At 35.3% G+C, this 26880-nt stretch overlaps 1 protein-coding gene across 1 annotated transcript; it reads right to left on the bottom strand.

Annotated features, from left to right (window-relative positions):
- Positions 1 to 2773: 2773 nt before the first annotated feature.
- Positions 2774 to 25372, bottom strand: LOC131801502 (uncharacterized). The gene is made up of 3 exons (XM_059120264.1): positions 24606 to 25372; positions 7075 to 7249; positions 2774 to 3007 (listed from the first exon to the last, which is right to left on the bottom strand). Exons 1-3 carry the CDS (start codon positions 24784 to 24786, stop codon positions 2821 to 2823), a joined length of 543 nt encoding a protein of 180 aa, XP_058976247.1. The 5' UTR covers positions 24787 to 25372; the 3' UTR covers positions 2774 to 2820.
- Positions 25373 to 26880: the final 1508 nt, after the last annotated feature.

The raw sequence follows: 26880 nt of genomic DNA, 5'->3' as shown, positions 1-26880 counted from the left end.
TGCAATTTGAAATAATTCAAAGGGGAAGTCACTTCCAGCTCTACAACCTCCAATATTTTGTTGTAAACCACACGACAATGCAATACATTCACATCACGCCAGCCTACCCAGTTCACATTCAAAACGACTAGTCTGTCTGTTGGGCACCGACCGCATCGGCATCGGCAATTGGCAACAGCCGAATGACAAAAACCACAATTGTTCGAATAACTAACATGACGAGAGCTAAAAACATAAAAATATTAACAAATTTTTGTTTAGAATCGAAAACTGTTCAGCCTCAAAACACAAGGAATTGTTTAGCGTGTCGTTGCTAACAATGAAATACTAGTCTAAACAAAATGACGGAAAGCGGTGGCGGGTCTATTCTACATAACGAGGCTGTAAATTGCGATTAAGTACACTGAAAAAATATATATATTGGATATGAATTCGGAAGAAAAATCATGAGTTACTATCAAAGGATCCAGATATCTTCCAGAGGAGACAACAGAGACGAATTGCATTAGAAAACCGTAGAGAATCTTTCTTAAAGATTCTTCTATGAAGAAGACCTCCAGGTCTTCTATGAAGAAGACCTCCAGACCTCCAGATCTTCTATGAAGAAGACAGATCTTCTATGAAGAACACCTCCAGGTCTTCTATGAAGAAGACCTCCAGGTCTTCTATGAAGAAGACCTCCAGGTCTTTTATGAAGAAGACCTCCAAGTCTTATATGGAGAAGACCTCCAGGTTTTTATGAAGAAGACTTTCAGGTTTTCTTTGACGAAGACCTCCAAATCTTCTATGACGAAGACCTCCAGGTATTCTATGTAGAAGACCTCCAGGTATTCTATGAAGAAGACTTCCAGGTCTTCTATGAAGAAGACCTCCAGGTCTTCTATGAAGAAGACCTCCAGGTCTTCTATGAAGAAGACCTCCAGGTCTTCTATGAAGAAGACCTCCAGGTCTTCTATGAAGAAGACCTCCAGTTCTTCTATGAAGATGACCTCCAGGTCTTCTATGAAAAAGACCTCCAGGTCTTCTATGAAGAAGACCTCCAGGTATTCTATGTAGAAGACCTCCAGGTATTCTATGAAGAAGACCTCCAGATCTTCTATGAAGAAGACCTCCAGGTCTTCTATGAAGATGAACTCCATGTCTTCTATGAAGAAAGCCCCCAGGTCTTCTATGAAGAAAACTTCAGGTCTTCTATGAAGAAGATCTCCAGGTCTTTTAAGAAGAACTTCTCCAGGTCTTCTATGAAGAAGATCTTCAGGTCTTCTAAGAAGAACTTCTCCAGGTCTTCTATGAAAAAGACCTCCAGGTCTTCTATGAAGAAGACATCCAGGTCTATCGATGTACATATGAAGAAGACAACAGGTCTAGAAGACCAGCAGCTTCAGGTCTTCTATAAAGAAGACCTACTGGTCTTCTATGAAGGTAATCTCCAGGTCTTCTATAAAGAAGACCTACTGGTCTTCTATTAAGAAGACCACCAGGTTTTCTATGGTGAAGACCTCCAGGTCTTCTATGAAGAAGGCCTCCAGGTCTTCTATGAAGAAGGCCCCCAGGTCTTCCTTCAGGTCTTCCATGAAGAATACCAGCAGGTCTTCTATGAAGAAGACATACAGGTATTCTTTGAAGTAGACATCCGATCTTTTATGAAGAAGACCTCCAGGTGTTCTATGGAAAAGACCTCCATGTCTTCTATGGATAAGACGTCAAGGTGTTCTATGGATAAGACCTCCACGCGTACTATGGAAAAGACCTTCACGCCTTCTATGAAAAGTACCTCCACGTCTAGAAGACCAGCGGATCCTATATGAAGAAGACCAACAGCTCTTTCCTGGGAAGACCAACAGCTCATATCTGAGAAGACCAACAGTTCTTCTCTGAGAAGACCAGAATAATGATCTTCTCTTAAAGGATCATCAGCTCTCCTCTGAGAAGATCATCAGCTCTTCTCTGAGAAAACCACCTTCGCTTCTATGAGAAGACAAACAATTCTTATCTGAGAGAACCAACAGCTCTTCTCTGAGAACACTAACAGCTCTTCTCTGAGATGACCAACAGCTCGTCTCTGAGAAGACCAACAGCTCGTCTCTGAGAAGACCAAAAACTCTTCTCTGAGAAGACCACCTGCTCTTCGCTGAAAAGACCAACAGCCTATTTCAGCTTTGGGTTGACCATAAAAATTTAAAATTCCCAAATATATATATTTTTTTTTAATATTTTTAACTTTATTTACAAAAACAATAGTTAACACATTTTTTTTCTAAAAAAAAAGAGTCTCCTTTGTGTTAAATGTACATCCACAAAAACATATGTACATCGATACGAAACAAACTTTAAACTTAACAATAGCCATAATTAAACTTAAGTGATATCGTATGATCGATTGCTATGTCGCATTATATCGTACAAAAGCATGGTCGACTAGTGTAAAAAATTTTACATTTTTCAGTTTTTAATGTAAAAAAAATCCGAAAAAAAATTAGAAAATCTTAAAATTTTAACACTTCTTAAAACTAATAATTATTTGCATTCAATTTTAAGCTACGTACAGGACTTATAGTTATTTACAATAGACGTTTTGTTATAAATAAATGGAACTCGATTTCGAGTCGTTTTGCAATGGATGTGAAATGAGGGTGTGGATGGATGCATATTTTCCGATTATTATTATTTGTGAAAAGGATTGGCATGGAACATCAGCTTCAAATGGAAATTTGAACATCAATTCTGGTCTGTGGTCTTGGCTTGTTTTTTCTTTCTTCATTTCGGGGTACCAAAAATTATGATCACATGATTCTGTCTTGACTGAGATTTTTGCGCTATTTAGAGCTTAACTTTATAGGACAATTTCATTAATTTCTTGGAACTAATTGGACAGTTGGGCCACAAATTGGCACAACCCATGGGTCCACTCAAGCTGTCACCGGTGTAGCGCAACAATTCTCCCATGTGGGCAGCAAAATGCCATTTACTGGGCGAGCCATTCATGGCCAGGGACATGGATGATGATCTGGAAATAAAAAAGAATTTCGATTCAAAATTATAATTTTTCTGCGGTGTATTAAATTAAATTCTACATAAGATTCCTTATTTAGCATTCTAGGCATTTGCCGGTTTATTTTTATGGAGGCAACACTCGTTCGAAAACGTGAATTCAAACCAAATCGCCTTCGAGTCAAGTGCGAGGCTGTCATTTGCCAGCACCACCACCTGCCTGCCTGCCCCACCTTGTCTCATGGCAAAAATCAGCGAAGTGTAAAAATTGCAGTTTTTTGTTTGCCATTACGAATTGATTGTTTAACAAGCGAACTCAAAATAAACATGTAAATTATTTAACAAATACTTAATGGAAATCATTGTAAAATTTCAAAAACCCGTGGAAATGCATTAACAGCTAAACAAATACAAGTTTTTATTTATGTTTCCACATCCACACAAACAGACGTTCATTAACATTTGACCTCCTAACCCAACATTGATATGAGAAAAAAAAAACACACAAAACTTGAAATTATATATTTATAAATTGAAACAATTTTCCTCGATCCACAATTGCTTCCTCAAAACAGCAGCTGCAATTTGCATTTTTAAGGTGAAGTGAAATTCTGAATCAGTTCAAAGTTATTTGTTTCGACATCTGTTAGATGCAACGCATTCGCAAAGACAACTTTGTGAAATTAAGCTGAAATTGCTAGTTCGATGATTTTTTCCAACTTTAGTCATTCCCACCTAAATTCGCAGCCGGTATTCGTTGTTTATTGTTTTCAACAAAATAACGGTTCAAAGTTTATTCTCCTTAGTCATAAATAAAAAAACAGTTCATTCAATTTTCGAATCATATTTTCAAGGGCAGTATAAATTATAATTTTTTTTGAGAAATAATATAAACGAATTAACTTGATTTTAATCATGTTTTGTCAGCTTTGGAGAAGAAGCTTCACAGCTATGCAGCTTCAAAGTTATGCAAATTTGTACAGAATTTTAAATTGAAAACATTTTTCGATGAAAAATGTGCACCATCATGATGATTCTAAGATTTGTTTATTTCAATACTCAACCGACGTAGCTTAGGTCAGGTCAGGTAAGGGTTCATGGCAATGGCCAAAAAGATAGATCTAATAATATTTATTAATAATTAAATTGAGAATCTTGTTTATTTCAGAGAATAGTTTTTGCTGTTCATATTCTTGATCCTTCCCAACAAAATTTAGATGTCACGTGAGCCGAATAACACATTAAAAAGTAATGTAAAAAAGTAATGGGTTACTCTTTCAAAATTGCAATTCCAAAGAACCTAGTTTCCTCCTTAATAAGTAATGAGTAATATCTCCGACTACAATTCGAAGGTTGTGGGTCCGCGGTTCAGCATCACAGACGAAGAAACTTAAAATATTTCTTCTGCTTCCAAACATTTTATTAGCCTTCGTTCTTTAACGTATTTTTTTTATGAACTACCATGTTAACCTTTCTTTAACCACCCCTTCGATTTACTCATTTTTGAATATTTTTTCACATCACTCCAATATTACTTCATTTGTAAATAATTAATTCCTCCAAAATAGTCGTGTTTGTTTCATAATTCCCCCCTATGAATTTATTTTTCAGAATATAATCGTGATTCCGGTCAGTTTCTTAAAAATATTACTGTATTACTCCTAAAAGTATGCTCATACATTTATATTTTATCATATACCCAATATCAGTAGATGGCGTTCGCTTAAACATAAAGAGAAAAAGACAAGACTCTCGTTCAACATTTCTAGGACCCCATTCTTCTCCTACTCAAAGTTCAATTCAAATTCTATACTCCTTTTAAAACTTTTTTGAATTTTTGCCATTTTTGTTATATTTGCGAAATAATCGTCGTGTTTTTTTCATTTTCTCCAAAAATGCTACTATTTTGGACCTAAAAGTATGCTCAAACTATTATATTTGAAGGATAATCAATCCTTTGTCCAATGTCAATAGATGGCGTTCGTTTACATATAAACATCACAGGGGTTGGATGTTTTCTGCATTTGCAGTACCCCCTTTTTTCTATGTTGGGCCTAAAAGTATGCTCAAACTATTATATTTGAAGGATAACCAATGCTTTGTTCAATATCAATAGATGGCATTCATTTACATATACATCAAAAGGGTTGGATGTTTTTCTGCAATTGCAGAACCCCCTTTTTTTCTTCTACTCAAAATGTAAAGAAATATTCTAGACATTTTTAAAATCTCTTTTTTTCAGATATCAACCAGGTATTTTGACTTTCCTGATATAATTGTGTTCCTGTCAGTTTCACAAAAATTGTTGCCATATTGCGTTTACTAATTTGTCTAATATTAATAAATAGTTTCATAAGGCAATACAAGGAATCGCTTTCTCTATTTCTAGGAACCGCTTTTCTATTCTACCATATTCCCTTTTTTATATCATTTCCATATGGATTCACTTCTTCAAAATAATGATTATTTCGGCCAGTTTCACCAAAAATATTACTATGTTGCACCTAAAAGTATGCTTATACATTTAATACATTACTATTCATTTTCACGACGACAATAGATGGCGGTCGATAAATCATAAAGATTAGAAGAAAAGTTAGCCACCTTTTCTCCCACTGAAAGAGGAATGTAAAATTCTAGACACCCATTGGAACTCTTTCCATATCTGAGCCATATTTTTTGTTTTATATCTATCCTTATATTAAAAATCACCAAAATTTGACTATATTTTTCCACAACTTATAATCTACCCATTATCTATAAATGGCGTTCTTCCATATATAAAGAGCAAGAAGCGAGAGTTTATTTTTGCATTTCTCAGATCCATATTTTCTCCTACTCAAAGTGTAATGGAAAATTCTATACTCGTTCCTGTCTGTGGTACTATTAAATGCAAGTTTACAAATATTTGGACGCAATTTTGAGCCCGAATTCCAAGACCTCGACCTTAACCAATGTATCTACACAATAATAGTTTATTTAATTTCAACATTTCTTAGCTTGGCAATTTTCTTTTTCACATTTCCGCTTTAGTTTTTAATTTTTTCGTTATATGCTGATACTATAAAAGTATGCTCAAACTCTTATATGTAAGAGATACCTACTAATATGTCCAACATCAATAGATGGCATTCTTTCATATGACAAAAACAAAGCATTTATTTCTTCATTTCTCGGATTCCCATTTTCTCTTTCTCACAATGTAATACCAGATTCTAGAATCTTCCCGCCATGTGGTATTGGCTCACTTACGCAACAGCTAGCTCGAATTTCAAGATTCTTGTCTTAGAAAGTTCATTTCCGTAAAGAGTGAAAAAAGAAAATTTTTCTGCATTTCTCGAACCCCCATTTTCTCCTACTCAAAGTGTAATGCTTTGCAACATTCAACCCAAGTTTAAAAATATTTACTAGAGCTCTTTTGTGCTTTCCCAGCATGAATTCCAAGAATAATTTCGTGCATCGATCAATCTATGTCTTTCTAGTACATGCCTGACCTGACCTTTATAAACTGCACAATTAAGATTTAATACCCTCCACCATACTATGAAGGGTATATCAACTTTGTCATTCCGTTTGTAACTCCTCGAAATACACATGTCAGACCCAACAAAGTATATATATTCTTGATCAGCGTAAAATTCTAAGTCGATTTAGTCTGTCCGTCTGTGTAAATCACTCTAGCTTCCGAACAAATTGAAGTAGATTGATAAAATTTTGCTCAAATGTATGTTATGTCTGCAGGACTTTTAGTATTGGAAATGGCCCATGTAAGTCCACGTTTTGGTATAGCCCCCATATAACGGTACCTCCCGATATTCGGTATTTTGATGATTTTAGCGACATTATTCACCGATTTTTTAAGTTTCGCATTTGAACATTGTAATGGCTTATGACAAATGTTACCTATGCATGGACCTGCGTCATATAGACCCTAATATAACAGCTACATTCGGCATTTTTAAGATTTTAACTGAATTTTTTACAGATTTTATTGTTTTTGAGAATTTCCAAATTCGTTCCAAATGGTGGAGGGTATTCAAAGTTCGGCCCGGCCGAACTTACAGCTTTTTTACTCGTTTTTACCTTATCAAATTCATGAGATCCTTTTCCTTCTCCGTCAAGGCATAATCCGGCTTTGCAGCCATTTCGCACAGCATCTTTGGCAGGCATGAATCCTTAATAGCATCTGTCAGCTGACTCTTCATGGAGTTGCGTTTATTTTGAAGACCTTCGGCAGAAAATTCAGCCAAGTCGCCAACTAAAGAAAGAGAGACAACAAAACAATAATTAGTATATTTTCAGAATAATCAAACAAAAAAAAATACAGAAATAGAAACAAATATTTTAAATATTATTTAATCTTTGAAAGTTTTTTTCTTTGTTTCCAAAAACATCTGGAGGGCAAGAAGCGTAGATTCTTTGCCAGAATCAGCAATAATTGCTTTCTTTCTTTCGGGCCAACAGATTTCTTTGTTCAAACATCGCTGTTCACGTTTTAAACCAACCAACCATCTATAATTATCAAAAATTAAAATAAAAACTGTGAGCATAGAATTAATTCCAGGCAAAGCCGTGATGCTTTGTTTTTGCAAAATTTCTTGTTTACTTTTTTAATTAAGCTCGTTTCGAAATACCGCCATTGGTACGAGGGTGGTTTAGAATGCCGGCGTAAATTAATCTAAACTTGTTCCAATCTCTATCTAAACGAGTTCATCGAACAAGCCTATTGTTTTACAAATGACATTAAAGTTATCTCTTCGTTTTGCTAAAACACAATCTAAATTCCATCCAAAAAAATCACAAACCCGGAAAATGTTTCGTGTTGTTTTTTTTTTTATTTTAGATTGTGAATTTTATGTGCTTGTTATTTTTTTGTGGTCTTGTCATATAATTTACACATTTATCATGGGCTGTTAGCGGCATTAACTTGTCAATTAGTGTAGATTTCATGCAGAACCTTTTTCCAAAGTCTGGTTTGTAATTATGGCAACGTGTGGCTTTAAAAAAGTCAACATATTCAAACACATGCCCATTTTTTTATCCTCCTCTGTGTTGATTTTAAATTTAGCTTAAAATTTGCAATTAAGAATATGTTGTTGTTGTTGTTTTTGTTTAGTTTTATAAAAGAATAGTTTATTTTCCATTTATTTAATGCCAAGTGGGTTCTTAACCTTCATGGAAATGTTGAATTAACAGAAAAAACAAACTATTACTGCCACTGCAGAAGTTGCCAAGTCAACAATAATATTTGTCAATGAAATTATGGGCGATTTGGCCCCAAAAAACCGAAAAAATACAAAACTGCACAATTAAACAAAACTCATTTAAGACAATTTAAATGACTTGAACGGTTGCTGCTGGTTCATCGCAGTTTTTGGTTGTCAATAAGCCTTTTTTTATGTGAGCCACTAAATGATTTCATAACCATGAATTGCCAGAGGTAATGAGCAAAACACAATGTCATCTTTAGGTGTTAAAAAATGACATAATTGCTGAGTTCTTACGAAATTTATATGACATTTCAGAAAATGTTTATAATAATTAAAATAATATGCCAAAAAATATTATACTTAAGCATATTCTAAAAAAAAATATTCTGTTAACAGTAAAACTTAGACAAGAATTCCAGCTGCAGAAAAAATGTATGAAGAAAAACTCTTTCGTATATAAAATGTCCTTTCGATTCCTTCACATTGAATTTAAATGAGACACTGATCTCATTTATTTAATTTTATTCTTATGTACTGCTTTACAAAGTCATTCGAGATCACTTATTCTGTAGATAATACTATTGCTTCATACTTTTAGCTAATATACATGTATTTGTCTTCTAAAAAATACTCCACATATGATAAAAAAAACAGTAAGGAAAAGTCAAAAGTCGGGCGGGCCGACTATATGATACCCTACACCACTATGCATATTTAGTAGATCTCTCGTAACAAAATAATCTATTTAAATTTATTTGAGTAGATAATACCATCTTTCAAAATCTGGTTTTAGAGCTGTTATAGTTTGGTTTCAGAGGGAACTAATATATAGGAGCCATATCCAATTCCGAATCGATTTTCACTAAACTAATTTTGACGGAGACATTTTAATCTTTTATACCAAGTAACATTGCTATGGACTGCATGATATCACTTCGAGAAGGATTATATTAAAAAATATATATCGGAGTCAAGTTCCACAAAATGGAATCGTACGTCCCTAAATTCACTCCATTTGGGCTTTGGGCATTTTGGGCTGATATTAGCAATATTGCGCAATAAACCTGAAAGGATATATATGGGAACTATATCCAAATCTTAGTCGTTGTCGATAAAATTTGGAAAAGTATTTCTGAGCTCTATACGATATCTTGTACCAAATATCATTGTTGTCGAATGCATATTACGAATATGAAGGACTTAAAAACCAAATCGGATGAAACATATTTATGGGATGTATTTGCTTACGGTATATAATAATACGGTTTGTCCCTAGGCCAACCAAATATTGTTTGTTAAATTTCATCTCAATCGGATAATAAGTGCGACCTGCATTTTGTTCACAAGAATACATGAACGGACGGACTGACATGCATAAATCGACTTAGAAAGTGATTCTATCAATATCTGCAGAAGTAACTATGGGTCTATCTCGCTTCCTTCTCCCTGTTACAAACAAATGCACAAAAGCTTAATACCCTTACCACTATGGGTATAAAAAATAAGTAACAGCTAAGTTCGACCGGACCGAACTTTTTATACTTTCCACCATTCAGAGGGAACTTAAAAAATTAAAAAAAAATATTCGTCGAAAAATACCTTTATATGGGGGCTATACGAAGACGTGGTGCCGGATATATAATTTTTTGTCATTTTCCGAACTTCAAATACGAAGTTTGACGCAATTCCGGTGAATAATGCCGCGACAATCTTGGAAATACAATTTTTTTTCAGGGGGTAAAGAACTCACAGAGAACTCCTTGTGTAGAATTTCAAAGTTTTCCTTAAAAAATGTGTCTAAAATTATCAAAATACCGAATATTGGAATGCACAGTTATATGGGGAAATACGATATCGTGGACCTATGCAGACAATTTATTTTCAGGGGATAAAGTACTCAGAAAAAACGTCTTGTGTGGATTTTCAGATAATTCCATCGTGTTAGAATTTTACGCTGATCAAGAATACTTATACTTTGTTGGGTCTAAAATTATTACTCCGATGAGTTACAAACTGAATGGCGAACTTAATATACCCTCCATACTATGTATGGTGGAGGGTAAAAAAATATTTATTAACCACAAATTACAGTCGATTTGAAGTGGACCCAAAACACCTAGCAGATTATCCAAAATAGTTTTTCTCTCTTTCTCTCTCTCTCACACACACAAGCTCTCACATAATTAGCCAGTGATTCTACGAACTGAGTTCATAAAATCCTCAAATCTGAGTCTGTGAATCGCTGAAGAGTTTAAGGCAGCAGCCATGTCTCGCAAGCAATATCTCCAACTCACCCAAAACCACATATTTTCTTCCCTTCTCACGCACACCAACACACACAAGAAACTAATATTATGCACAAAGTTCATAAAATACAGAAATATTTTCTTAACCTAATTTTCGAATTTAGCATTCCTTTTAAAAAAGCTATCCTCTTTGCATGAATTCACAAAAAAGACAGTATTGTTTGAATCAAATTTCTCGTGACCTTAGGAAAATGCTTTCAAGGGAATTCGAGAAAAGATGCATTTTCGTGGGTCGGTAAAAAAGGTCAAGGCTGCTGCCAGATCTGACAGGCCATAGGAGAGGGGTTTTCAAACGTTCTCTAATGGGAATATGATAGCAATTATTCTCCATGAGTCGTTAGAGGAGTCAAGGTAGCAGCCAGATCCCGGAAATGCTTTCTCAAACTCCTCCAAAATTATCTGTATGCAAGAAGAAAGAATTTCTTGTTTTATGTACAAAGTTCATAAAATGCAAAAATTTGAACATTTACAACATTTTCTGAACGCAATTCATATAATTAATATTTGTTGCAATATAATTGTCGAAAATACAACAAAGATAGATCTCCTACTTTTAAATCTATCCACTTCGCTAGAAGGGGGTGCATAGAAGACTCTTAAAATGATCTCCCTAAAGAGAAGAAGTTCTACTTTCTATGCAAGCAGGTTTTCTATTCATTCGAGACCTATAGAACACTTTTTTGCGCATTCGTTAGAATACTTAAATATGTATGATATATGCAAAAACGCATATTTCTCTAAAAAAAAAAAAACAGAATAGATTCTTGGCATATTCTACCGCCATATTAATTATCTATATATACCATATTTACTCTGTTCAATATTTACCAATTAAATTTATTGTGAGAAATTTCTTTTATTGTTTTATGCATTTATTTTAAATTAATTTATTCTTAAAAAAACAATCGAAATAAAAACCCAACAACATTTCTTTGTTTCATGTCTACATTTGTTTCTATTTCTTAAACAGCTGTTTAGCATTTGAAAGATTAACCTGAACCACCTGACAACGACCGCGATCAGCGTTCGATGTTCGAAACAGAAACATTTCATTTGGCTTTACTCATAGTAAACACTGAGAAAATGCTATGGCTGGCCGGCCAAGTTCAATAATCTTCTAACCTTGAGATGAAATCAAAAAAAAAACGCCAGAGTAAATTTATACAGACATAACGCATTTCAAAATCGATACAGACCATCTCAGCTAATTTATTGGCTGGTAAAAGTCAGAAAAAAACAAGTAAGCAAAGGCTACAGTCGAGCGGGGCCGACCGTTGAATACCCTACAACACTATAATATATGATACAGTTTATATAGGCCAGATACTCGAAAGAATTCCACAAGATATTGTGACAAATAATAAAAGTAAACCATCAGGTTCCGTTCTCTAATTTTCGAATAATAGAAAGTTGAACTAATTTGCTCATTTCCAATTTATAGGTAGATGTTGCACGTACATGGTCTTCCTAGATCTGGAACCAATATTTCCCAAAGACCCATAATCTCTCAGAAGTGGCACAAGATTAACATTTATTGTTGGTTTTTGACTAAAACGCAGAAGTGCGTCTTTCCTGTATTTGTGAATTCTCCAAAAAGTCACTGGAATGCATATTTTCGTATTTTGTCTACAAAAGTTAGCAAAACTATTTCACACATTGAATATTTTTGGATGGCCATCCAAAACTATTTGGCTTTTGCAATATCCGGTAACCTCCATTCAAATGAGCGTGAGGATCGGGCGATAATTACGACTTGCTGACACTTTTGCATTTTTTTTTGTCCATTTAAACCCCTAAATATATGGCGATTACCTCCAAAAAGAGTAGGCTTCTATTCTGACCCTCATCTTATCCCCATGCAAAATTTCATAAGGATCCAGCCATAAATGCGATCTGTATATGATATCCTAACTACTTAGTTTTGTTAGCTGTAGAAATATTACCAAATGTTTAATTCAAAATGAAAATATGCCAAAAATATGAAAAATTTGAAAAAATATGAGAAAATATTACAAAATCAATATTTTCATCCTTAGAGAGATATTTTTATGCGAATTTTTTAGACGTTTTTTCTCTCCTGCCAAGAGGCCATTCTGAATTAATGAGAACTGTCGAAATCAGTTCAGCCGTTCTCGACATATAAGTGATCTTCCAATCATATCTTTTTTGATAGACATATATATCGCACATATTTTGCTATATATCTGATTTGATGGATGACATCAATGTAAAGATCAGAAGTAACCTTGTCATGGCTTTGTGATTTCGCCGGGATTTAAAATATTCGCGGTTTAATGAAAAATTTTGAATTTTTTCAACACAAAAGATATGGTCTATTTTACCCGCTAAATATTATCCGATGACCACCCAAATTGGTAGGCTTCTTCCCCGCCCTAAACTCTAGCTACATGCGAAATTCCGCGTCGATTGGTCTATAATTGCGACCAGTAGAGCAACTGCAAAATCAGGAATTTTTTCAGTTTTTGGTCCATTTCAACCCCTAAATATTATGCGATCATCTCCAAAAGAAATAGGGTTCTATTCTGACCTCAACCCCACCTACATTCTAAATTTCGTAAAGATCGGGCCATAATTGCGACCTGTAGAGTGATTACAAATTAACATGGACAGACGGACAGACGGACAGACGGACGGACGGACGGACGGACATACATAGCTAGATCAACTCAGCTCGGCGAGCTAGGAAGATCCATATATACTTTCCTATATGGGAAACCAATATTTCGAGGTGTTACATAATTTTTGGCCCAATCAAACTTATAATACCCCCAACACATAGTGTTGTAGGGTATAAAAAGCATAAACCAAATAGACGCCAACCGGCATAAAAGAATTATACTTTTAAATACAATCGTAGTTATTACGAATGGTCAACAATTTAAATCGAACCCTAAGTCACCTGTCTGGGCAATAAATTAAATTCACGTTCCACATTTGCATCTAAAACTAGATATGTTTGTAAAAACAAAAAAAAAAGTAAAAGTCGATTCTAAATTCGAGTTCTAAAACAATGCAAATTAAATGTTAATTACCGGCTTCTAAGCCATTGTACGATGCTGGCTAATAGCTGTTATTAGTCATTCAAATATGACAAAATTTGTTATTGCAAAAAGGAACTTGGTGAACTTATCAGGTAGGGGCTTTGAAATATTTACAACATGGCCACATAACGTGTTTCCTCCAGATAATTTTTGCATCTGGTTTATAAACTGTAACTATTAATCGATTATAAGATTGTTTAGATAATTAGTACGGTTTACACCTTCAATTATTTATTGATAATATGACAAACCGGAATGGTGTGGTATAAAGTCTGACAGGAAAAGCTATATGTTACCAGGGCCCATCGTACAATGTCAGAGCAACATACCACCTTAAGCTCAAAATGATTCTATTCAGTAAAAAATATATCTGCAGATTTCAAAAAAATAAATTTAAAATTACGTGAAAGGTCTACACAATTGTGCATTTTATGAACTTAGTTCATACAACAAGATGTACTGGCTCCTTGGTTTTGAAGAGAGGAAGTTTTCAAACATGAGAGGCAAACAAATGAGAGTAAACAACAGTGTTAAACATTTTTCCCACAATCACAAAAAAAACGGAAGTAGTAGTAGCTGAGAATATAGAGAGAGAATACGTGCAGAGTTTGTTTGTTTTTGGGCTCGACAAGAGAATAATGAAATAAAACGGATGCAACAACCACCTTTTAGTCTCAATTAAGCAGTCGACGATGCAAGTTGTGTGGTCACTTGTTTTCATGATTTTTTTTCTAATGATGATCTTTCTCAAATTGATGATCTATTTAAGAATTAATTATTACATTCTTAAGTTCTGTGTGCTTTTAATTTCTTTTGCAATTTCTTGTTCATTTCGATTTTAAATTTTGGGGTTTCCCAGTTTCTAATTATTCCGTAATCAGTACAGCTTGGCGGCTACTAAACATTTAGTATTTGATTTCTCTATAAATAATTCAATACACATTTTTTTGTGAAAGTAAAAAATAAATCCATTCGAAAAAAACTAGATTTTATAGATACTGGTCTTCCCTGACACATTGATATAAAAAATCTAATTTACCAGCTGAGAAAATAGAGAGAGAATACGTGCAGAGTTTGTTTGTTTTTGGGCTCGACATGGAGCTGTTCCGGTGAAACATCAAGAGAGTACTTAAACAAAACGGATGCAACAGCCAGCTTTTAATCTTAATTAAGCTGTCGGCGATGCAAGTTGTGTGGTCACTTGTTTTCATGATTTTTTTTAATTCAAGCAAAGTGAGAAGTACTCTCGAATTGATGATCTATCTTAGAATTAATTATTGCATTGTTCAGTTCTGTGGGCTTTTTAAATTCTTTTGCAATTTCTTGTTCATTTCCATTTTAATTTTTTGGGGTTTCCCAGTTTCTCATTCCTCCGTAATCAGTACAGCTTGGAGGCAACTAAACATTTAACATGTTATTTTTCTATTAATAATTCAAAATACTTCTATGCCTATTTTTTTTGTGAAAGTAAAAAATAAATCCATTCGAAAAAAAACTAGATTTTATAGATACTGGTATTCCCTGACACATTGATATAAAAAATCTAATTTACCTATATAATAAAAATCTCGAAAAAAATTCTATTAACATTTAATATTCCAGTTTAATTATTTTGCCAAATGTCACAAAATAAATGACCAAGACAAATTCCAACTAGATATTTTGGAGATAGAATCACAATTTAATATAGATACAAAACAGGATTGCATTATACCAAAGTTCACTAGTAAAACTTTTTCTAAATGCAGTTTTTTTATCGGTCATTGGAATTTTGCTAAAAATTTGAACAACAAATTATAGTTTTTGGAGAAATTATGGTCTTCATAATAACATGCCACTAAAAACAAAAATGTATTTTTATTTTGCATACCGAATTCAATTAAAAAACATCAATTATTAAAATTATACAACTCCCAACTGGTTCGTCGCTGAAGACAACAAATCAAGAATGGATGATGAAATGCTGTTTGGCGCTAACAAGCTAGCCCATCGGAATAGACTCAGGAAACGATTTGTTAAACAATATTTTTTTTTTTTTCAAAAAAATATTTTTAATTTGAAATTATACAGAAAAAAATAATAATGAACCTGAAACTTTTTTCTCACTTCTTAAAAGAATAACACGTTTTGAAAGAACGGGAATGCCACCAAAGTTATGGGTGATGTCACTGAAGTTATTAACAAAAAATAAGAGTTTTGTTCTAATGATTTGGCTATTGATTTTTATAAACATTAACGCTAATTACTAGGGGAGGGAGGGATGTACACAAAACAAAATCATTTGTTTCTTGGGAAACAATGGGATATGTATTTGAAATATATAATGAATGTGGTTAATTGTAGAGAGAGATATAGAGGATTCGATGACATTGACAAGTAATTACAGTGGAATAGTATGCTTAGGAATGTGACATCCCTACAGCGTGCATATACTCGAAGGTGCACATATATGTCGTTATTTTAGGGATCGGAGAAGGCTTCCCAATCTTCATCAGAGCAATAGTCAAGAAAATATAAACCATTCTTTTGAACCGGAAACAAACATGAATGAAGCATAGCTTTTTTTAATTAATAGGGGTATATTTTTTATAAAAACGAAAGTGCTGCGAACAAATGCATAAGTGAACATTTTTCTATAATAAAGTTTAGATTTGTTCGAATTGGTCACCTTTGGCACGAAATATGGCCTTCAAATGGCCAATGAAACCGTCACACGCTGCCCATTTCTGTACGGAATTTTGGACCATTCCAGGCGAAGCGCTTGCTTGAGGTGATCGACACTTTGGTATTTTTTAATGCCAACCTTGCTTCCCAAAATACTCCAGACACAATAGTCCAACGGATTGGTATCCGGAGATTTTGGTGGCCATTGTGCACTGGAAATGAAGCGAGGAATTGTAAGTGAGTGCGATAGTGCTGAGTCCTGTTTGAATGTCCAAGGCTTTAATACACCCTCCAGAATATATTCGCGATAATATTCGGCATTTATTCTGATGCCACGGTCGATTAATACGAGCGGAGAGCGACTATCGGCTGTTACGGCGGCCCACACAGTCACCATGGGCGGCTGACCTCTTTGGCAAGTAAACACGATCATTTTTTTGTCTACAAACTGCTGGACAGCGAATGTTTTCTCATCGGAGAAAAACCAAATTTGGCAGTTCACCACTTTCGGACAAGCAAAACAACTCCTCTAGCTCTTTTGAGGCTATTTTCTTTTTGTTGCGGTTTAAGTTCTTGCACTTTTTGGAATTCCAATGGCTTTATCCCGAGCTCATTTTTCAATATTTGCCGAATGGAATATTGCGATATGTTCACCTCACGAGCTATTTTTCGGCCACTGCGACGCGGGTTTCGATCAAATCGCTTCTTTACTTTTCGAACCATTTCTGCTGATGTTGCTGTTTTCTTCCGTCTACTTCCTTGACGTCGGGCTACCCTACAAATATCACGGTAAGGAGCGATGTTACGAGACACAAAATATTTATTCACATTTAAATGCTGGAGTGCTCTAACGATAGCCACTTGTGGTTTTCCAGCCAAATATAAAGAAATCACACCACCACGCTTGAATTCCATCACGAACAACTTTTTTTCCGGAAAATTCTTACCAAAATGCTTTTGTACGCTTGTAAACAATATAATGAGCTGCCATTGGAATAATTTTAACAGCTGTCGGACAGGCGGCTTAGAAATTACAGCAGTCTGAAGTTGGTTGCAGTTTTTTAATCTCACCCTGTATATATAAATCTATTACGTATGTTGTAAATCACAAATCTCCCGACTTTGCTATTGCGTGTGTCAAGGGAATGTCAGTTATTTCACAAGTGTTAGTGGAAAGGATTGTACTCACTGGCAGGACGCTAGTGGTTTCTGGTATGAACCCAGATTTTCTTAGGTATAAAAGAATTATACCCGTCTTAATGGAACAATTTATAATTTTGAATAAATATTTATACAGACAACAAAATCCGGTCTGTAAGAAAAACAAGTGTTTCCATTTTCCTGAAAAAGTATTCAATATATTTACCATTATTTAATATCTGAATTTTACTGACGTAAAATACCGGATACGATTGTACGTAACAGCACGAGTGTTTGTTCAGCATTTTTTAATGCCGTTTGCTCTGTATCCTCTCTGGCTCTAAAATTGACATTTTGAGATTACATAGAAAATTCTAAACTACTAAAATTTTCTCCCTATATATTGTTTCAAGCTCCCAATACCATTCCATTTCCTCTCCAAACCCACTGTTGCCCGAAATTAAATATTTATATGGACAAATGAAATCCGGTCTACAAGCAAAACAGTTGTTTCGTGTTTTTTTTTTTTCTTCTAAATTATTACCCGATATAATTACCAACCTAGTCTGGCCAATGCTGATGTTTGTAAATTAGCGGATACGGCATATGTATTTATGTATGTAATAACATGGATATTTATTCAGCATTTTTTTAATGGCTGGCGCTCTGTGTCTTCCCTGGCTCTAAAATTGACATCACGTTTCTCTGGTTCGACATGTGAACGAAACTCACGATAAATAAACATTGACAGACAGACATACAAACAAACAGCCATCGCGGAGAGCAATTCAATTCAATGTTTTTCGCTGTTACCGCTGACTTTTTGTAACCGATCTCGGCAATACAATTTTCACTTTCACCTTCAATGAACCTTAACAAACAGAGTTTCACATGACAGACAGAGTTGGGAGTTTTCTTCCCACCAACAATGGACAAGAAAAGAAACATAAAACAGATCTAACAACCTGTCGCCAAGTATGGAGTTTCTTATTTGTTGAATTTGTTACCTTTTCTCTTTCACTCTCTATGTATCTTTAAACCAAAAATCTCAACAAGTTTTTTATTCGGAAATTTGGCTTTTTTATGATTTTATTTTTCCTTATTGTTTTGTTTTTATTATTTTCTAACCAGAAATCAACACTGCCACTCTACGGCAATCAGCTTTGTGGCCGGCATGAGTAATGAAATACTGGCTCTGGTTGAGTAACAGCAGCAGCATCATCAACATCATCATGGGAAGCAACCGACATCCAACATCAAACAAAAAAAACCACAATTAAATGCTATTACAACATAGCCAAAACCAGGTTTACCACTATTGGATTACATGAACATTTCAATGGATGGCCTCCGGGCATTAGCACATTGGGTTGGAAGTTACGAAATTGGGATTTGGGTTAATCCCAAAATATATGATATGATGGTAAGCAATAATATATATTCGGAAAGAAGAAAAACGAGTAAAATTGACAATTAATTTTACTTTTTCCTTTTCAAAGACTAACAATTAGTTGTTAATAAAAAACCAGGACTGAAAAAAGGGTTTGAAAGAAAATCGGCTTGTAATATTAGAATCTCCACGATACTATCGTACAACACGTAACACACGCATGGAGTAATTGAGAAGATTTCGCAATGTGCGATACCTACAGCCTTGTAAATAGATTGATTTTTTAGCATTAAGGTTTCATGTGTAGGATGTAAGTAGAATAATATTAACTCCTTATTTTGACACAACAAAATATGTATGCAGGGTGAGATGAAAAAACGGCAACCAACTTCAGACTGCTGTCATTTCTAAGCCACTCGCCCGATAGCTGTTAAAATTATTCCAGTGACAGCTCATTATATTGTTTACAAGCCTTCAATAGCATTTTGGTGAGAATTTTCCAGAAAAAAAGTTATTCGTGATGGAATTGAAGCGTGATAGTGTGATTTCTTTGTATTTGGCTGGAAAACCACAAGTGGCTATCGTTAGAGCACTCCAGCATTAAAATATGAATAAATCTTTTGTGTCTCGTACCATCGCTCGTTACCGTAGCCCGACGTCAAGGAAGCGGACGGAAGAAAACAACAACATCAGCAGAAATGCTTCGAAAAGTAAAGAAGCGACTTGATCGAAACCCACGTCGCAGTGCCCGGAAAATGGCTCTTGAACTGAACATATTGCAATATTCCATTCGGCAAATACTGAAAAATGAGCTCGGGGTAAAGCCATTAAAATTCCAAAAGGTGCAAGAACTTACACCGCAACAGAAAGAAAATAGACTCAAAAGAGCTAAAGAGTTGCTTCGCTTCGCCGAAAGTGGTGAACTTCCGAATTTGGTTTCCTCCGATGAGAAAACATTCGTTGCCCAGCAGTTTGTAAACAAACAAAATGATCATGTTTACTTACCAAAGAGGTCGGCTGAAAATGTGCACTTCGGTTGGCCACCAGAACTCAAGCGCCGGCCATGATGATGGTGTGGGCCGCCATAACAGCCGATGATCGCTCTCCGCTCGTATTAATCGGCCGTGGCATTAGAATAAATAACGAATATTATCGCGAAAATATCCGGAGGGTGTTTTAAAGCCTTGGGCACGCAAACATTTTGTTCACAGACCTTGGACATTCCAACAGGACTCAGCACGTGCCACCCAAGAATGGTAACAAAATGAGGTTCCTCGTTCATTTCCAGCGCACAATGGCCACCAAAATCTCCGAATACCAATCCGTTGGACTTTTGGGTCGGGAGTATTTTGGAAAGCAAGGTTGGCACCAAAAAAACCAAAGTGTCGATTACCTCAAGCAAGCGCTTCGCCGGGAATGGGCCAAAATACCGCAGAGCACCATTCGGCCAGCGTGTGACGGTTTCATTGGCCGTTTGAAGGCCATAATTTGTGCCAAAGGTGACCAATTCGAACGTATCTTAACTTATTCTAAAAGTTGATGCTATTTCCGACATTTTTTGCTTTCATTCAATAAAATTAAAGGAAAAAATTAAAAATTATGGCCTTTGACTTTGTTGCAGTTTTTTTATCTCACTCTGTATAGATTACGATATTTGTTCGGAAGATCTATATAAAAATTCTGAAAAACTCAATATTTTTATCCTTAAAGATCTACGTTTCTTAAAATTCAAAAAACAATCCAAAAATTGATCTGAAATTAGGGTTTGTGATACAAGTTGTCACGGATTCACACAAAATACTACTTTAACCCTAAAAACTGATTTCGAATAATCTACGAAGAAAATCGTAAGGTTTCGTGTGTAAGTAGAATAATAAAATAGAATATAATAAGTAGTAATCTTCCATTTAAACAAACATCTGCTGTCCACAATAATAATTTTTATAACGACGCACTTTATTTCTCTTTAAAAATAACAAAATATTCCCAATAAATTAAAAAACAAATTCCGTACTTTCCCTTTTTTTCCTAAACATAAGTTATTTTAAGAATTTCCAACTAGTTTCTTCATCGTCAATACCCAATGAAATTCTCCATTAGAAGTTTGGTATGTTTCCAAAGATCGCCTCAAGAAATGACAAGCATTTCTTATAGCCGGTTGTTTATGCGCTAGCCAAGTCTGTTGTTATTGTTAGGAAACCAGATAATTCCGACGAAAATAATTTACATATTTTAAAAATCAAAAGTTCAAATATGTTTTTGTTTTTATTTGTTGAGTGACGTCTTCATATATTTTTTTTCTAATTATATAATAATATAATACAAATCAATGGAAATTGACTTCTGGAAAATAAAAGAATTGAAAAACGTGTTTTTGGGAGTTTTTATAAAAAAAATAAAATTGAAATTATTCCAAAGAAATAAATTTAAAAGGCAAGTTGTTTTCAAATTCTTCATTAAAACAACATCTAATGTCTTTATGGCATAAAGACGCAAAACTATTCTAGATGAGGTTAAAAACACCGGCTCCCAGGCTGGGGCGACAGGTCAAGTTGCTCTGTATCCGTGTGAGATTACGAGCCGAATACAATCGAACCGAGATTTTCAGCAATTAAGGTATAAACCACAATATGTCTACCAACTCCTATATTTAGAAGATCTACAACAAATTTGTTCACAAGAGCGGAGCCTATCTAAAAATTCAGTCTGTAAAGTTTTGGTGTATCAAAAAGATTGCACCATTGCTAGGGTGCAAAAATATAATGAATAGAGGTCCGAAGAAAAGGGATGTAGGGTTAACTCCTTTAAGGTATGAGACTTCGTAGTAATTAGAAATGTGAGCACAACGATATAAGTTAATAAGAAGCTTGTACCGAAATTTAAAGGGTCTTATACAGATCCCTTATGACCGAGTGATAGAAGCATGTAACCTGCGACTGTGGAATACAAATGATCCTGAGGACAGGGCACATCCGTAAAGTACAGTTTACCATTGCGTAGTTAACTGCCATTTTACCTGGGTGGTCACACCTGTCAGGTTGGCCGAGCTGTAGTAGAATATAAAGGAACATACCCATTAGAAATGAAACACTTCGATTCGACAATATCGAAGTGTTTAATTTACTAGAGAATATTACCCTGTATGTGAAAGATATCTTTTGTATGTTAGGCATAGTAAAGACTGAAATAATAACTTCTAGTTTGACCGAGCCATGTACATTTTTGCTCCGTTTCAGAACCTGCAAGAATCTACCATTTTTGCACATTTTTTCGATATCAAAAAGAGAAAATCGGTTATCGTAGTAAAAACCTTCACATTCTTACAGTTCTGCAATAGACCATGTATTATATCATCAGCCATAGGGCTATCATTTATTACTGCCAAACGTGTCTCATCACGTTTTAGGACATTAGGAGTCAAACTACCGATGTCCGTCCATCTGGCTGGCTGGTGCGCACGATGACTCTCGAAGAGAGTATATGATTTTGTCCAAACTTGGTACACGGTAATATTATTATCAAACTTAGATCGAGTTCTGAGATGAGCAATATCGGCCCACTTCTTCTGATGCCTCCCACAAAAAGTCAAAATTTTCAAAAAAAAAAAAATATTTGGACGAACACTAGTTTAGTAAAACCTCTTTGATTTTTTTGAAATGTTTTCCGGTGGTAGGTTTTTACCCTGATTCCGGGTAACTTTTTTTCTTGAGGCACGGACCCGGGACCCCAGATTTTTGACCCGAAAGTACGAGTTCAAGACTTAAGTTCGTGTGGTCGGTTGAAAGTAGTTAGAAGAAAATATCTCTGGACCCAGAAAAAGATATTAGCACAAAGGCAAGAGTGTCAGCAATAATTTGGCATCAATATTTTTGACCCCCATAATAGCCCCTTTTTCGACTTTATGATGGTTTTTTAAAAAATCCGGGTGCAGAAAATCAATAATTTGACTATATCTTTCGAAACGCTTATAACTTACCACTTCATGTGACTTATTGGACAGGTATTTTCAACGATACCTATATTGGGTGTCTTGAACCTGGACTTTCGGGTCAGAAATTTGGGATCCCGGGTCCGTCTCACAAAAAAACGTTGAATCAGGGTAAAACTACCTACCACTGGAAAAAATTAAGACCAAACTAGAATTAAGCCAACGTAAAATTAACATCCGATTCCGTTCAGACTTGGTACATCTCAATATTTCCATCAACACAAGATCTGTTATAAAGATGTAAGATATCGGACCATTTCTTCTAGTACCTCCCCCACAAAAGATCGAAATTTTCATAAAAAAAATATATTTCACTGCACAGAATGAGAGAGGATAATACGATTTTGCTCCAACTCGGCCTAATATTTGCATCAGTACTAGGTTAGGTGTGAAAATTGGCAAAATCGATTCACTCCATCAAGTACCTTCCCCGCAAAGTGTCAAAATTTTGAAAAATTATAACTCTTATAAAAAGTGATCTAAGAATCCGATTGTCTTCAAATTACACAGATCACAATAGTTTTATTAACCCAAGGTATGGTGTGAAGATGGAGTATATCGGTCCACCCCTTCTGGTACCTCCCCCACAAATGGTCAAAATTTTGAATATCTCTGAAGCTCATAAAACGTAAAATTAACATCCAATTCAGATTTGGCACATCTCAATATTCTAATTCTTCCAATTCTTCTGGTACCTCCCCCACAAAGGGTCAAAATTGTGAATAACCAAAACGATTATAAAATCCGAAATAATCCTACAGTTCTCTTCATATTTCACTCTTCCGATTATTTCTACTAACACAAGATCTGCTGTGAAAATGGGGTACATTGGTCCACTCCTTCTGGCTCCATCCCCACAAAGGGTCAACATTTTGAATATTCACGAAGCTCATAAAACGGAGACAATAGACCTCCGAGATGTTACCTTCAAAAAATATAACGCAGATAGGTAGCTAATAAAAAATCAAATCTTGCATTTCGAGAATTTACGGAAAATAAATTCAAATTTACCTACTAAACTATTAAAAAGATAGCAGTTGAAAAATTATGCAATAAATTATATTTCCAAAAATAGAAAATGCCATTAAGCATCCACCCGCTGTTATTTTCAGTTTTTTGTTAACTAAAAATGGAAAATCCAGAACAATAAAACTAATGACTGTCATAAAAATCGAATATGGAAAAACAACTGTAATAACCATGGGTTTTCCCAATAGGTAAACAAATCTAACAGCCCACATCGGCTTCAAAACTATGGTGTCAGTAGGTGTGTTGAAGCAAATCAAAAACGAAATACTTTTTTATTATGGAAATCGATTTTTCAAAATGTGAACCCTATTGAATTTCAAATAAATTTTTCTTTTTCAATATTTTTTGATTTTGAAATCTAACAAACCCAAAAAATGCAAATTATAGATTGACACAATTTTTCACAGAAAAATGATGGTAATGATGATGAGCAACCAAACAATCGAACGAACAAACGATTGAATGAATGAATGGCCTCGTTTGTGAAATGTTTCGGCAATCGAACAAACGGGGGGTAGCCAACAAATCGATCATTACAAAATCAGCTGCATGCAAAATTTGAAATGTTGATTTTCATGCAAATGTATGAGGCTACAACAAAAGATAACCCTAAGTTATTGCACTCCAAAATTCAATTCAATCAAAATTCAAAAACGAATTTTTGATGGAAAGGCAATAATCAAATCTCAAAATTTTAATTCATAGATTTTGTGTTTGTTTATTTATTTGTTTTTGGCCCATAAATCATTGATACAAGCTACCTTAAATGGATTTGTGGGATTCTATTTGCCCAACTACGGCGTAGAGGAAGCTGTTCAAACTCACCTTCACTGATTTCAATTTCGGCATTTTTCTGCTGGAACTTGCCCGCCCCCGCTGCTGCTGTCTGTTGATTTGGATCCGATTTGACCACACGCATCATACCGCCATAGCCAAAAAAGTCACCGAATACCATCAAGGCCACCACGACGAAAATCGCAATACGAAAACGCCAAGCTATATCCATGGTCAATAGATTTGTTGTGAACTCGTCTGTAAATTACAAATTTGTTGTTGTTGTTGTTGCTTTTTGACGTTTTTATTGTCGCGTTTTTTTCGGTTATGGCCAATTACTCAATTACACTTTCGCAATCGTTGTTTGGCTTGGGTTTTATGGTTCAAAGACTTTCTCAATACGACTTGAAAGAGGCTTCCAAATGTTTGTTTTTTGTTGTTGGTAATTTAGACACGTTTGGGCAATAATTTGGCAATTGTTTTGATGTTGTTTTTATTTTTCACTTGCAATAATTGGAAAATTGTTTATTTTTCGATTCGAACACCAAGCGATAAAGTGAGCGGAGTTTTGACGCAAAGAAACTTTAAATTTAAACCGTTTCAATACTTGAAAATTTATTTTTCCAAATTTTCCCAGTATTGTTCGATATGTTTTTTCTTTCTTTTATTTTTGGGGTGGAACACGTATCGTGGTTTCTTCTGTGTCTGTCCGTCAGCTCGTCCACTCTATGGCTCGTTTGTTTTGCAACTAAGCTAAACATATGTTAAGCCGAACTGAAGCAAAACTCTAAAACGCCACAGCTACCAGCCAAAATTCACACAGTTAACCAAACACGCACACACACACAGCCACACAATCAATCAAAACCGACCGCAACTGCTACCATTTCACACAGTCAAACGATAACAGCAACACAAATACCTGTGTCGGTAGGTGATGTTTGAAACCCGACTTGTACTTACCAAACAACAGGTAAACAGAGAGAGAGAGAGAAAGAGAGGCTTACCTGTAAATCCATCCCTGAGAGCATAATTTCGATAGAGAAATCGAATGTAAACATAGCCGCTCAGCTGTTATTAACATTCGTTTACGACAACTGGCAACTGTAATGCATTAAAACGGCAATCAGATGGTCCGACCCACTTGCAATTAATAAGGGAAGGGGGAGGATTTGGGTTTTTGCAATGAAAACCGGAATTGGCCAAGAACGGTGTTAATTACACCGGCAATTTTATATTGCCTAACAACACGTTGCCTGTTTGGAGAGTTAAGAAAAAAGGATCAAATTGATATGCCATCATACAGAAATCTGTCTTCAATTATCGTGGGGGTCATCTAGTCTATAGTAGATACTCGTGTGGGTAATCTACTCTCCGGTAGGGTCATCCTATCTGCAGTAGGTGACCGTGGGGCCAACTTCTTCGGTGACCGTGAGGGTCATCCACTTTACAGTAGATTACATTGAGGGTAGATGAACCCGAGTGTAATCTGCTGTTCCGTATATGATCGCGGGAGACATCTAACCTACTGTAGATGACCAGAGTGAAATTTACTCTACCGTAGGGGAATCCGAGAGACATCTACTCAGCCGTAGATGACTCCGAGGGACTTCTACACTCCGGTAGATTACCCCGAGGGACATCCACTCTCCCACAAAAGACCCCGAGAGATAACTACTGTACTGTATATGTACCCGACTGGCATCTACTCTACCGTAAATATCCCTGAGTGATGTCTACTTTACTTAAGGTGACCCAGAGGATAGATGTCCCCAACTGATAACTACTCTAACGTAGATGACGCCGGGTGATGTCTACTCTACAGTAGATGATTCTACTCTACTGTTGTTGTTGGGTATTTGGCTGTGCGTTTTCATCACCACAGTTAGGTTGTGCTGCAGTCGGGGTTTCGTCTGCTTGTTGATATTGTTGTTTAGCCAAATTTTGCATATCACCAGAATAGAAAAATGTGTGGTAGGTGTTGTTGGGAGATTTCTGCCTTGGTTTGCATATTTCGCATTTCCACTCCAATTTACGATTTGTGCTCATAGTCTTGTAGCTGGATTCGGAGAGCACAGAACAAGTTGAGAAGTGGAATTTTCTGTCGCAGTTGCGACACCAAACATAGTTCTCCGACGTTATGGGAGCATTGCATTTACCGCATACAGTTTCTGGCACTTGTAATAAGTCTAGATTTTGTTTTTGCATTTTCGTTTTTTTTTTTTCTTTTTTAAAACAAATTGACTGAGAGGAGAAAACTTTAAGGAAAAACTTGCGGTGATGCGCGGGTTTTTAAGACACGTCCGTTTGCTTTGATAAGCTCAGC

This window comes from Musca domestica, unplaced genomic scaffold (genome assembly GCF_030504385.1).
Source record: "Musca domestica strain aabys unplaced genomic scaffold, Musca_domestica.polishedcontigs.V.1.1 162, whole genome shotgun sequence".
Classification (NCBI taxonomy): Eukaryota; Metazoa; Arthropoda; class Insecta; order Diptera; family Muscidae; genus Musca; species Musca domestica.
Note: the sequence above shows the minus strand (reverse complement) of the source record. Positions and strands in the feature narration are given on the sequence as shown.